The 12,514-nt window shown below is 32.2% G+C and overlaps 1 protein-coding gene across 1 annotated transcript in view; it reads right to left on the reverse strand.

Annotated features, from left to right (window-relative positions):
* Positions 1–531: 531 nt before the first annotated feature.
* LOC145256412 (V-type proton ATPase subunit C 1-like) overlaps positions 532–12,514 on the reverse strand; it is a 63,168-nt gene continuing 51,185 nt past the window's right edge. The window contains exons 12-13 of the mRNA XM_080115280.1: positions 8,848–8,980; positions 532–2,370 (exon numbers count right to left, since the gene is read on the reverse strand). Coding sequence (XP_079971406.1) covers positions 2,266–2,370; positions 8,848–8,980 — 238 coding nt within the window. The 3' untranslated portion in view covers positions 532–2,265. The remainder of the gene's footprint in view (positions 2,371–8,847; positions 8,981–12,514) is intronic.

Consider the following 12,514-nt stretch of genomic DNA (forward strand, 5'->3'; position numbering starts at 1 on the left):
GTATTAAAAAAAAAAAAAATCAACATATCCCCTAAATTTAGAAGATTCAGATTAGGGTAACACTGAGGATCAAAAAGTATAATGGGATACTGTTTTAGACTGTCAAAGACTGAACCTATGATCTTCTGGAAAACTAAAAAAAACAAATTGTGACCCTTTCTACATGTGAGGCAGAGTTTGCTGCATTTATGCACTCAGTGTTAAAATGTTTTTGATTAATAATGAGAGTATGACCCTAATGATTTGGACGATCTTATTTATAACTACATGTTAAGACAATCAACCAATAAGAAGCCTCCGACCCAGTTATAAAAATATTGACTTTTGGATGCAAGTCAGGCTCCGTCTTGAAACAACTGAACCGGACTACATTGATTCTTCGCCGCCATCTTTATTATTAAGAATTACTTAACACTCAAAATCGTGGTTGCATTGATTCTTCGCTGATTTGATTTACTACCGATCTTTCTTCAACATAATGTCTCAACATTTAACAAATGGAAAAGGAAAAAAAGGAAAAACAAAACACTATTGTTATTTTTTATCACAATTTTATTGATTAACATAATATTCTCCCGTGGACTAGAGACCAAGAGCAACTGATTCTGCAACATCAAGGAGAAAAACAAAGCTTCGAACCCAACTGTCCATCCCCAACACCAGTAATTTCATTCAAGTGGTCACAGTTTTGGTCAGAATATTACAGAAGTTAGCAGAATTTCTAAGCCAGATCAAATATAAATGATATAACAAAATTTAAAATCATTGTATAAAAAAGAAAATAGAAAAACAATTAACAGTAATATTAACAATGCAATTCATTTTAACTAAATATTTCCAAATATTTATTTTGCAAGTCTTGTTTGAAAGTATACCATTTCCATTTGTACATTTTAGTAACCATTCAGTTTTATGTTGAAAAAGAAATTTTAATGGAATAAATTTTGTAACCATCGATTCGCTGGAGAGAAATTACAATGACTTGCAGTAAATTATAAAACAAAAAATAAAAATAAAATATATCAAATAAAAATTAATTAAAATTTTCCTTTATTTTTTTCTAATTCAACTAACACAAGAAATGTATTTCTTTTAAAAAACTAAAATGGATGTGGAAACATTCAAATCTTCTTGAGTGAAATCGGAGTAAATTTTATAAAAATCTCATTTCTTTCTCAGGAGAAAAATTTAATCATGGTCTAAAAAATTGGGGCAGATTTAGAAGATATGGAGGGAAAAAAGTTATATGTTTGAAAATCTTAAATGAATGAAAAAAAAAAATCTCTGTTCAACATATTTTAAAAGAAAATGCAGGAGGGAGGGAGGGAGAGAGGGAGGGAGAGAGAGAGAGGGGGGGGGGAGAATTCTGTCATCCATCAAAAACATTTCTTTGTTAGATATTAGGTTTTATTATTTATGATCACCGACTGTAATTATATTTTTAATATTCCCTCTTAAGTCTGAGAAAATAAAACAAAAAACATTGTTTACTTTGTAAAAATTTTCAAAAATGACAAAATAAAAAAAAAATCAGTTTAGACTAATTTTATTTCAAGTGTGAAAGTTTGAAAGGGGAAAAAAGTTAATAGCACTGAAAAATTTGATTAGTGCTGATTCTGGAGAGACATTATGACAATATACAATGTCACAATTCAAACTAATTAATGGGCATTACAAAATCAGCAGCAGCTGTTGTGCCAACAATCTTACATTGGTCCAACAGGCATAAATAATAAATTGATATTTTTGATGGAGAGCAGAGAAAAAAGAAAGTCTTAAGACATGACAAAGAAGAAAAAGAAAGCAGAAAAGAAGAAAAAGAAAAAGATGAAGTAAACTATGCAAAACTGCTTCTCTCAGTCACATTGTTACTGTTGTTTAGGAAAGTTTACAAAAAGTTAAATATACAATTGGCATTCCAATCGCAATGTTGGAGACTTTCCTTCTCACCATCAACAAAAACGAAATCTACAAACACTAAAGACCATCAACCATTTCTGCCCTACAGACAAAAAGACCCTAAAATAACTAAATGTTCATCTTCTGATATGGTCACAAGAAATAAACTTTTTCTTTGACAATGTTTGTTCAATGGAGTCTCAGGAGAAAGAGGATGAGGATGAAGATGACATCCTGATGAAGATGCACATTCACTACTTTCATCCCTTTTTTCTTTTAATATTTCGTTTTCACATTCCTTTACCGATTCTGTTTTTCTTTTGGAATGTCATGGAATGTTCACAAGGTCTGGCTAACTGGCAATGATCAGACTCTGGCTGTGGTATCCAACATGTCGAGATTAATTTTATAATAGACATATGGGTAATATTCAGTGGTTCCCATATTTAGACCTGGAATATCCATGCCATGCTACAAAAAATATAAAACAATAATTTATTAAAATGCAAATAAATATTTGTTCTATTTTAAATGAATAATTAAAAAATAAAAAAAAATCTTCCAATTTTATATTAAAAAAATTTATAAAAACATTGATTATCATAAAAAATGTAATTTTTACAAGCAGAAACTTGAACATTTGTCAGCAAAATAGCAGAAAGTAACCTTTTTTGTTTTATCACGGAGACAAAACCATTTGCTGATAAGTTAATGTGATGCCATAGTTGTCAGCTGAAAGATGAATATTATGAAAAGTGCTGACATCGATCAAATATATGAATGTTTTGACTTTGGATTTGAAGGCAACCGTATTGTTGCAGCATCATCATGTGGATGAGGATGACACTCCATTTGATGTTGAATCTAACTTCTGTTGCCTGGCTGATATGATGAATAGTGGTTGGGGTTGTGAACACATCATCACTTATTATGCTGCTTAGGTTTGTAGGGAGGTTCCATGAAGCTGCTACACTTAGGCACATTTCTTTCAAGATTCGGGGCAAAATCTTTTCAGCCTATGTTTGCTCCGTTATCTTGCATGGCAGTTAAACATACGACTCGAGCTATTCTGATCTGCAATGGCTTCAGTGTAATGATCGTGTCATGATGAAGAGGAAATGATTCCTTCAACTGTGTTTCATCAGAAATTTGGTATTGGTAGGATTATGGATGCCTTCTGTCTCAAATGGTTTAGCCATGTATAGCATGCCACGTTTTGCATCAAGTCCATAACACACCTGGATATCCCAGGCACTAGGAAGCATAAGACACCAGCAAGTGCATAAGAAATAATCAAACCACCTGGAGAGCAGGTGCGAGATATCGCTTAAAGTCCAGAACACTCGCAGCACTTTAAATGCCAAAACCTGCTGATATCTTGACAAATTTTATTTTTCGATCGGAAAGAATTTTCAAGATAAATTATATAAGGTAATGGTTATGAAATTTTCATTATTAAGAGTTTAAATAATTTAAAGAAGAAAATGAAACCTGATAAAAACAGTGAAAGATAGAAATGATTTGAAATGTGATTATTTTAGCCTTTCAATTATTTGCTGTTTAATCAAATAGAATTGTATCTAAATGGCTTCTGTGTGGGATAAAAGTCAATCCATGAACTGATTTCATTTCTTTTTGATTTTGTTTGCTTCAATTGAAATAATCAAATTCATCATGACAAATAGTGGCATTCTTTGCAATCATTAAATAATAAAATCTATTTTAGAACAAAATAAGATAAACCAGTCAGATTAAAATAATAGATCATATAAAATGTAATTGTCTAAAATATGCATCAAGTAGTGGGTTTCTATTATGAATAGAACTGAAGTTCTCTCCAACATTCATCTTTTCTCTAACTTTGATCTTTGACTTATAATTCCAAAATGAAAGAAGTTCTAAATAAAATTATGGTTGATATTCTGACTAAGTTTGGTTACAATTGGTCAAGTGATGTGAACACTAAAATGTACACAAACAAACTGGATCAAAACCATAACCTCTGCCTTGGTGGAAATAATAACGCAAGATTAATTTCTTATACTTTTCACATCCATACTTAAAGGACAATTGGGAGGTGAGGGGGTGGGTGATATTATTGATACTCAAATCTCAAAATAGAAATCATTTTCTTTATTCAATTCATGTCTTTAACCTCCCCCCTCCTTCCGATACCAATTCTAAAGTTATTTTGCAATTTCTAATTTCACTCATGGCAAAGAAATAAAATCTGCATATTATAAATACTAGGCAACTCCACTCTTAAAAGAAAAAATTTAAAAAAAGTAAACAGTATATAAAAATTCCAGCAAATGAAAAAGAAAACACATGATCATAGGCCAAAAGATCCTGAAGGCGGTAAAAAGTAGAAAAAAAGGAATATAGTCACGTCATGGATCAACTACAACAAAGTATATGACAGGATCCTTGAAGCATAAATAATAGAATGCTTAAAGATGTACAAAATACAAGGCAAGATTATCAATTTGATTGAAAAAAGCAACGAGAATATGGATGCATGAACTGACAGCCGAAGGACAATACATAACAGAGATAAAAATACAAAGAGGTATTTCCCAAGGAGACTCCCTATCACCATTACTGTTCATCATAGCAATTATCCTTTCTAACAAAATACTAAGGAAATGCCAAGCAGGATACTAGTTTAATAACACAGATGAAAGAATAAACCACTTAATGTATATGGATGACCTGAAACTTTTCACAAGAAACAAAAAGGAACTAGAAACGCTAATAAACACAACCAGAATATTCAGCCGGGATATTCAAATGGAATTTGGCATAGAAAAGTGTACACTTAGTTAAAGAAGGGGAAAACTGGAGGCAATGGAAGGTATGGAACTACTCAACCAACCAGAAAATGAAGACACTAGGCAAACATGGCAACTACAAATATTTGGGGATTTTGGAAGCAGATACGACTAACGCAACAGAGCTGAAAGAGAAAATTGGTTAAGGAATACCTGAGAAGAACAAGAAAACTTTTAGAAACGAAACTATAAAGTAGAAACCTAATTAAAGGTATAAACATATGGGCAGTGTCACTAGATATTTTGAACCGTTCATAGGCTGGACCAAAGAAGAACTAAAGTATCTCGATCAGAAGACCAAAAAACTTATGATCATGCATAACACACTATATCCAAAAGATGAGGCTGACCAACTTTAAGTGAAAAGGAAAGACGGAAGGAGAAGATTAGTTTGCCTAGAAGATTGTGAATAACACACAAAAAAAAAAAAGTAGAAAAACACAGAAAAGTTAAGACTGCAAAAATGAACAAGACAGAAAAGAGAAGCAAGGGATAAGACAAAAAAAAATGGGAGTAGAAACAGGATGCAAAAGATGAGACTCATGAAAACAGCTGAACGTGGCTACAAAAAGGACACCCAATCGAACAGAAACTGAATCACTAATAACAGCTGCACAAAATAGCATGATTATAACCAACTATATCAAAGCAAAAATTGACAAGACATACAAAAAACAACAAATGCAGACTCTGTGGACAAAGAGAGTAAATGATAAACCACATAAGTGAATACAATAAACTAGCCCCAAAAGAATACAAAAACAGATACAATCAAGTGGGGAAGGCAGTATACTGGAAATTATGCAAACAACAGCATCTTGAACACCTAGACCAATGGTACAAGCACAAACCAGTAGTAATACTTGAAAACAGAAATTCTATGAGACGTGAACAAACAGATAAACCCATCCAAGCAAAAAGACCAGATGTCATAACAAAAAGGTTAACAAAAAGGAATAGTTCTGCCAGATCATAGATTTTGCTGTTCCAGCAAATCACAGGGTAAATATCAAGGAGATGGAGATGCAAAACAAATACACAAAACTGGCCAGAGAGCTGAAAGGGATATGCAAGATGAAGAAAATCATGAGAATACCAATAATAGTAAGAGCACAAGGAACAATCCTAAAAAATATTTGGAAAAAAAAAAAAATGTGTGAGAATGGAATCAGGGGAATGGCTGAGAAAATAGAACAAATAACAATAAAAAATTGCTTAAATATTAAGGAAAACCCTTGAATGCAGAAACTAATACACATGAGCTAGAAATGTTAACTGCATGGATAGAAACTGCAACAGAAATAAAACAAGGTAGAGGAACATCACATGGAATCAAAAAACTGAAACCATATAATTGTAAGTTAATTCTCCTTTCTCCTTAAAAAAAAAAAAAATAGATAAAAATAAAATTGTAGTGCCTGCATAAACTGGCACTACACCAAATAGGCGTGAAAGATCAAGGAGAGAAAGCACTATGCAGACCTTCATTTGATGAGTGCGAAGAGGACTGAGACTTTAGAAAGGCTTATTGCTACCTCAATTACAGTGAAGGCCATTGAGTATTGCCAGCAGGAGATCAATGATAAACAACTGTTGCAATAATGCAAATTCATTTGTAAAAGTTATCAGTACTCTTGCATAATTTGACCCGAATTCTCGTGAATTCCTGTCAAGCATGGATCGGGCGAGACCGGCAATCATCGGTGTCAGCCGAGCATTGTTCAAATGTTGAAACGCTAACTCGACTTTTTATTTTATTTATTTAATTTTTTTTCTTTTTCTGTTATGTTTTTAGTAATTTTTGAGGGGGCGGGGGTGACTTTTATTTTCTGATTAGTTATTTATTTATTACTTATTTATTTTTTTTAAATTGAATTTTTGGGAATTTGATTAGCAAGTGAAAAAGCGCTATCTAAATGGAATCAGACAACATTTGAATTGGAAGAAAGCGATTAAATCAACAAAAAAGAAAAGCTGACAAATAAATATATTTTCAAGCTCGCCACACAGAAAAATGACAGGTAAGAAAATAAATTTATACACGTTAGAAAAAGAACTGAAACCATCGATACGGACAATCTCATATTGTCAGGAGAAGAAATTGCTGTCCCCCAAAAATGAGGTGCAAAAACACAAATGTTTACTTAAAAAAGATTGTGTGTAAAGGATGGTTTCTCCTGAAGATTGTACAAATGGACAGTGCCACCAAAAGAACTTGACTGAAACAACAAGTCTTGAAAATAAAAAAAAGAATACGGTTACAAAAAAAAAACAAAAAAAAACTTGTACTTACACCTAACAATTATACGGTTAAAAAATCTTTTCTTAGAGAAAATAAAATAAAACAAACTTTCTCTTGATGAATATTTTGAAAAAAAAAAAAAAAAAAAAAAAAAAATTAAATACTAAAATGAAATAAAAATATTTTCATTATCAAGGTAGGTTTTTTTTTTTTTCAAAATATTTATCAACAGAAAGTTTGTTTTATTTTTATTTTCGATTATTTGCATTTTTTCCGGTTTGTTTTGTTTTTTTCCTTAGTCTGCGTCTGTTACAACGTTCGGCTGACACCAATAATTGCCGGTCTCACCCGATCCATGCTTGATGGGAATTCAGGTCACATTATGCAAGAGTACAAAGTTATCAAAAGAGGTGGAGAGTACTGAAAATCTGGGGAGATTTGTCACCTAGACTCCAGGGAACATCAAAGTTAACTGACAGAGAGAAATCGTTAATGATGGTCTGCATGAAAACTCCTAGAGAGTACAAATAATAATAATAATAGAGTGAGAAAAGAAAATGCTGGTAGTCTATGGTCATTTGTTATGATCCGCCTGTTAGTATAAAATCAGGAATATCAAAAGCCACACAAAATGTCACAACAGAAACAGTAATGATGAAATAATTCTTCTAAAATAATAAATGTCTGTTAGAGTTAATACTATTAAAAAAAAAACAACAAAAAAAACCCCACACCTTTTGCCATAAAAATAATTTCCATTGTCAACTAAATATTTTTAAAATAAATCAAACAAATATGTTTTTTATTCATTTAAAAACGCAGCAATTTAATTCTTTTAAAAATAATAAATATGCCACCTTTTTACCGTACAAATTATTTTCACCTAAATATTCATCAAATCAACAAAACAAATGTTATTTTTAAAAATGTATTTAAAATTGTATCGAAACATTATTTTGAAACAATTTATTTTAAAATACATAAGTTAGAATTGTTTACTTTACTTAACCACTAATCATCACTTTTGTTGATCGGACAATCTCATTTTTTAATCTGTGTGTCCAAAGGTGACAATGACATGAAATGCTTTATGTATTATTAAATTCTAAAAATAACATCAATATAAATAAACATTAACAATTATTCACATAAACATTTATTTCTATATATGTCAAAAATTAAAATTTACTTTCATTTACATTGACTTTTATAAAATTCCCACTATTCTTTCCTCTTGCGTGTTTGTTCGGCTTTTTCGTGTAAAAGCAAAACTAATCGAAAGCAAAGGCAGCTTCCTGGCCTTTCATGCTAGGACGTCCAGAAAGCAATTAGCTTTGATCAATGAGGGGGAAACCCCTCATTGATCAAATTAGACAATTGCTATTCATTTGGACACTCCCTTTTTGTGGGGAGCTGGTTTTCCACAACATCGTGGGGAAACAAATAAATGAAACAGTAAAAAGCTTAACTAGCCTTCAGTCAACCTTCATTTCTGCACTTGCATATTCACTTAGCAAGTGACTGACATCACTAAATTTGAACGCTTTTCATTTCCTATGGCCTCGTAGCGTAGTGGTAAGATATGTTTTCTTTCACTTTCTTTTCTGCCTTCGCGTTCGAGCCTGTCTGACTTTTTTTCTTTTACACCCCCAAACACCTGGGCAACGCCGGGTATCCACGCTAGTCTTAAATAAGATCATAAAAGAAATAAAGAAAAACAAATCAATTCACCTGAGTGATGATGAGTGTATGAAAAAGAAAGAGTAATCAAGCAGTTTTTAATTCTTGGTAATATCATAGTGATAAATAAAACAAAATACTTTTGCATTTATTCCTTTAAAAAAATGAAGGCTTTTTACAAATAAATATACTTACATCAGTTCCTCCAGCAGAGAGAGCAGCACTGTCTAAATGACTGTAATGCTGATTAAGCAGTTCCCGTAATCGACGAGTAGCCTTTTTATGAGGATGAAGCAAGATGGCTTGGAAGTTTACAGGCAAGCCATACCTAGGGGAAAAAAATGGTAAACAAATTAAGAAATTAATAATAATAATTAATAATAATATCATCCTATTTATATTGATGGAAAGTTTAATTGCACGAATTGTTAAATCGCTTTATAAAAGAGTGATGATGATGCATTCTGTTTGCTGGCTAACTCTCCACACAGGTTGCCTCCCTATAAATCTAACCACTATAACACTAGTCCATAATACTTCAGTGGCAATATGTCTTCTTTTGGATGAACAAAAGTGTTAAAAAAAGAGAGGGTGCATCTCACCATTTACAGGCTCATACATGATTGTACTCTACGCATTTTTCTTCAGAGTCGAACATAGATGGATTATGATTTCATGTCAATCTATTTCAACAGTCCCAGAATATAAGTTCTTATTTATTTGCCTCCTCACAAGAGCAAACTTAGACACGAGGTCAATTATTTTTAAAGTGATAGAAAATACAGCTTCCTAAAAAGAGGTACTCTAGATTGGAACAAAAATAAAAGTTGCTTCAATCTAGAAGGATTTTTACTTCATTAACCGAGGACAGAATAGACTGTGAAGCATCAGAACAGATACTACACTTTTTTCAAAAAAACTAAGGAGTATCAGAATGTACTATTTTGAAATTTATTTACCCATAAGTGGATCGAGGATGTTAAGCTTGACTTATCTACAAACATCAAGTCTCACATTACATTATACACTCACACACATGAAAAGAAGAAAGATTTGAAACAAAAAAAAAAAAAAAAAAAAAATAGAGACATACTTGTGACTTGTTGGGTCACAACAACTAACTATATTTACTCTATTTGGTTGCATTCAAAATTTCATAAACTGCAACATGTTTTTAGACATTTTTCTTGCATAATTAAAAATAAGTCTCTTTACTTCTATACTATCCTTATTATTTTTCAAACAAATCAAGGTATGTTTTAGTAGATTATGCCACATAGATCTTTGCAAAACATAAACAATGATATCATATTTAGTGATGAAATTGTGACCATTCAAAGTTTATTGGAATTATAGTTACTTAAGTGAAACTACAGTTGCAAATTTTCAAACCAATGGAAATATCCAAATTTTGTATATTGATAAACATTGTTTATTTGGCTTGTCAGCCATTTGTTTTTTCTTCTGCAAACAAATCACAAATGTTTCTGCTCTGTCATTTGATGCTTGTGCACCTTACAAATACCATGGACGCTAGGGTGAGTGACAATGGATTAAACCTGAATCCACCAATTCACTCTGGCGTCAAATTAACAATCAGTTCAGTGGATTTCAACATATGAAAGCTATCCAATGTAATAACAGATGCAAATATCAGCAGGTAAGATTTTGGCTTCTGTATTTTACGATATGCAAAGTAATTTGTTTATTGATTATTTCAAAAAGAACCAGCAATAGAGTCACCACGACTACAGACTTCTGCAGACTTCAAAAAGAATGCTCCAGGTAAAGAGATTTGGCTCCAATGAAGAAGTGATATTAAAAAGTGAAGTGAATCTTGAGATCAAAGACTGATTGAAATATTTGAGAAGTATTGAAATCATTGTAATTTGATATGAGGGAAAAATTTAATTCATTTAAGTATTCAACTTGGATTTCGTTTGTGAGAAAAAAAACCAAAAAAAACCCTTAAAATCCTATATTAAACCCACCATATTTACAGGTGGTCCTTTTTATTTAAAATGAGACTGCTTATATATGCATAGATATACACAATATCATGCACATTAAGTTGAAAACATCAACATTAAAAATAAATCTCTCATCATTGAAAATAACAAAATTTTAAATAACCTGGATAAATAACTGATACTGACACAAAAGACATGATTATGCATTTATAAACAGAAAAGATAAAATTTTATTTATATTCAAAATTTATCAAAATAACCGGCCAAAATAAACGAGTTACCACAAGTTGAAAATGATGGAAATTCCACCATATTTACTCATTTTAATGGAAGTAGTTCCAAATATCTAAAAGAGCTATAGATGTAAGTACTCACTTAAAACTTAAATATGTATATCTGATTTTAAGTAAATACTTGATTTTTTTTTTTTTGTTGTAAACACAAGGTGGTTACATCATCTCCATTGCCCATAACTGTCACAGAAAATGTATTTATGTCAGGATGACTAATTTTGAGCACTAAATGGTGAAATGGTACTTTTCAATATTCCCTATATTACATCACATATGGCTCCAAATTTCTTTTCTAGCATTGTCTTGAAAATTCTTTGGCTTTTCTTAGCACTTTAAATAAAAGTTGTATTTAAAATTCCCCTACAAGTTGTGAGTGAATTTTAATTCGTCAGGAAAAGGATACTTAGTGATACATACCCAGAAGGGGCATAGAAATACCTAGAGTAGAACTCAAACGTAGAATTCCGCCTCTTGGTGAGATGATTTATCAAGGGGAAGGAAAACTGATGTAAAAGCTGTACCAAGATTTCCGAGGCATTTGCATCACTGGCAGAGAGGCCTCCTTATGCCTACAGTCAACTTTCCTGGAAACGCAAACAAATTATTCGGTTTGCAAACCTAAAATTGCTTAAGGAGTAAGTAGGCTCTGCTTATCGCCAGACTTTTACACGCTTTCTTTGTGTATTAGCAATGCTCAGTGAAACCATCACAGGGACACCCTCATGCTTACACTTGTTTTTCAGCTAGGACCATCTTTCTTCCTCTCAAATGTGACAAATTAGAATGCTTGCTTGTCATTTATTTTCACACGGCTAGACTGGGTTGCTCTTGTCTTTGACAGGTTGAGGGTAGAGATTTGACAGCTTGTCTAGCTGCTGTTTTTGGAAGACCCCATAACTCATAGATAACACTAAGAGCTCTACCATCTGTTGTATAATATTGAGATAACCGTAGTGCCATAAAGCACATGGAAAAGAACTCCAGACTTATCTCGGGTAGGCTTTCTTGATGCCACAACCCCATAAATAAAGACTCAACCAATGGTCTATTTATGTGTGTATACTGGCATCAAGCAAACACCAAATTTACTCAGCCCACTCTATGCTAAAACTAAAGCAATTATATGAAATGACATCCAAAATAAAAAATTTAGATGAAGTAGAATCATTTCTCCTAGTAAACACCTCGAATATCCTAGCACAAGTGAAACTAACCTAGACTCCTCAATCCCCCCCAATCGTTTTGATGTGACTAGATACCTTTAACTCTGCCAGGAAAGAACTCAGACATATATACAAACTTGGAGGTCTATATTTGTCTCTTCCTTCTCTCTGATTAGAGAGTAAAATCTATAATCAAATGATCAGGCCTTCAAACAAACTTTGCAACACAGCATTAGTTACTTATCTCTTTTGACAAAGTTCAATCAAGTTTTTGACAGTATAAATGCAGCATTCTTTTTTAGATACAAGTATTTGGTGATTTTAATGTCCGCCATACAAATGCAGCCGGAAACAGTGTATATAGTTTTTCTATATTGCATTATTTTTCACTGACTCACTTTCCTGACTTGCCTCCTAGCTCACGAGGATCAGCAAG

Source organism: Euprymna scolopes, chromosome 32, assembly GCF_053919585.1.
Source record: "Euprymna scolopes isolate OS-2025 chromosome 32, ASM5391958v1, whole genome shotgun sequence".
NCBI classification, from domain to species: Eukaryota; Metazoa; Mollusca; class Cephalopoda; order Sepiida; family Sepiolidae; genus Euprymna; species Euprymna scolopes.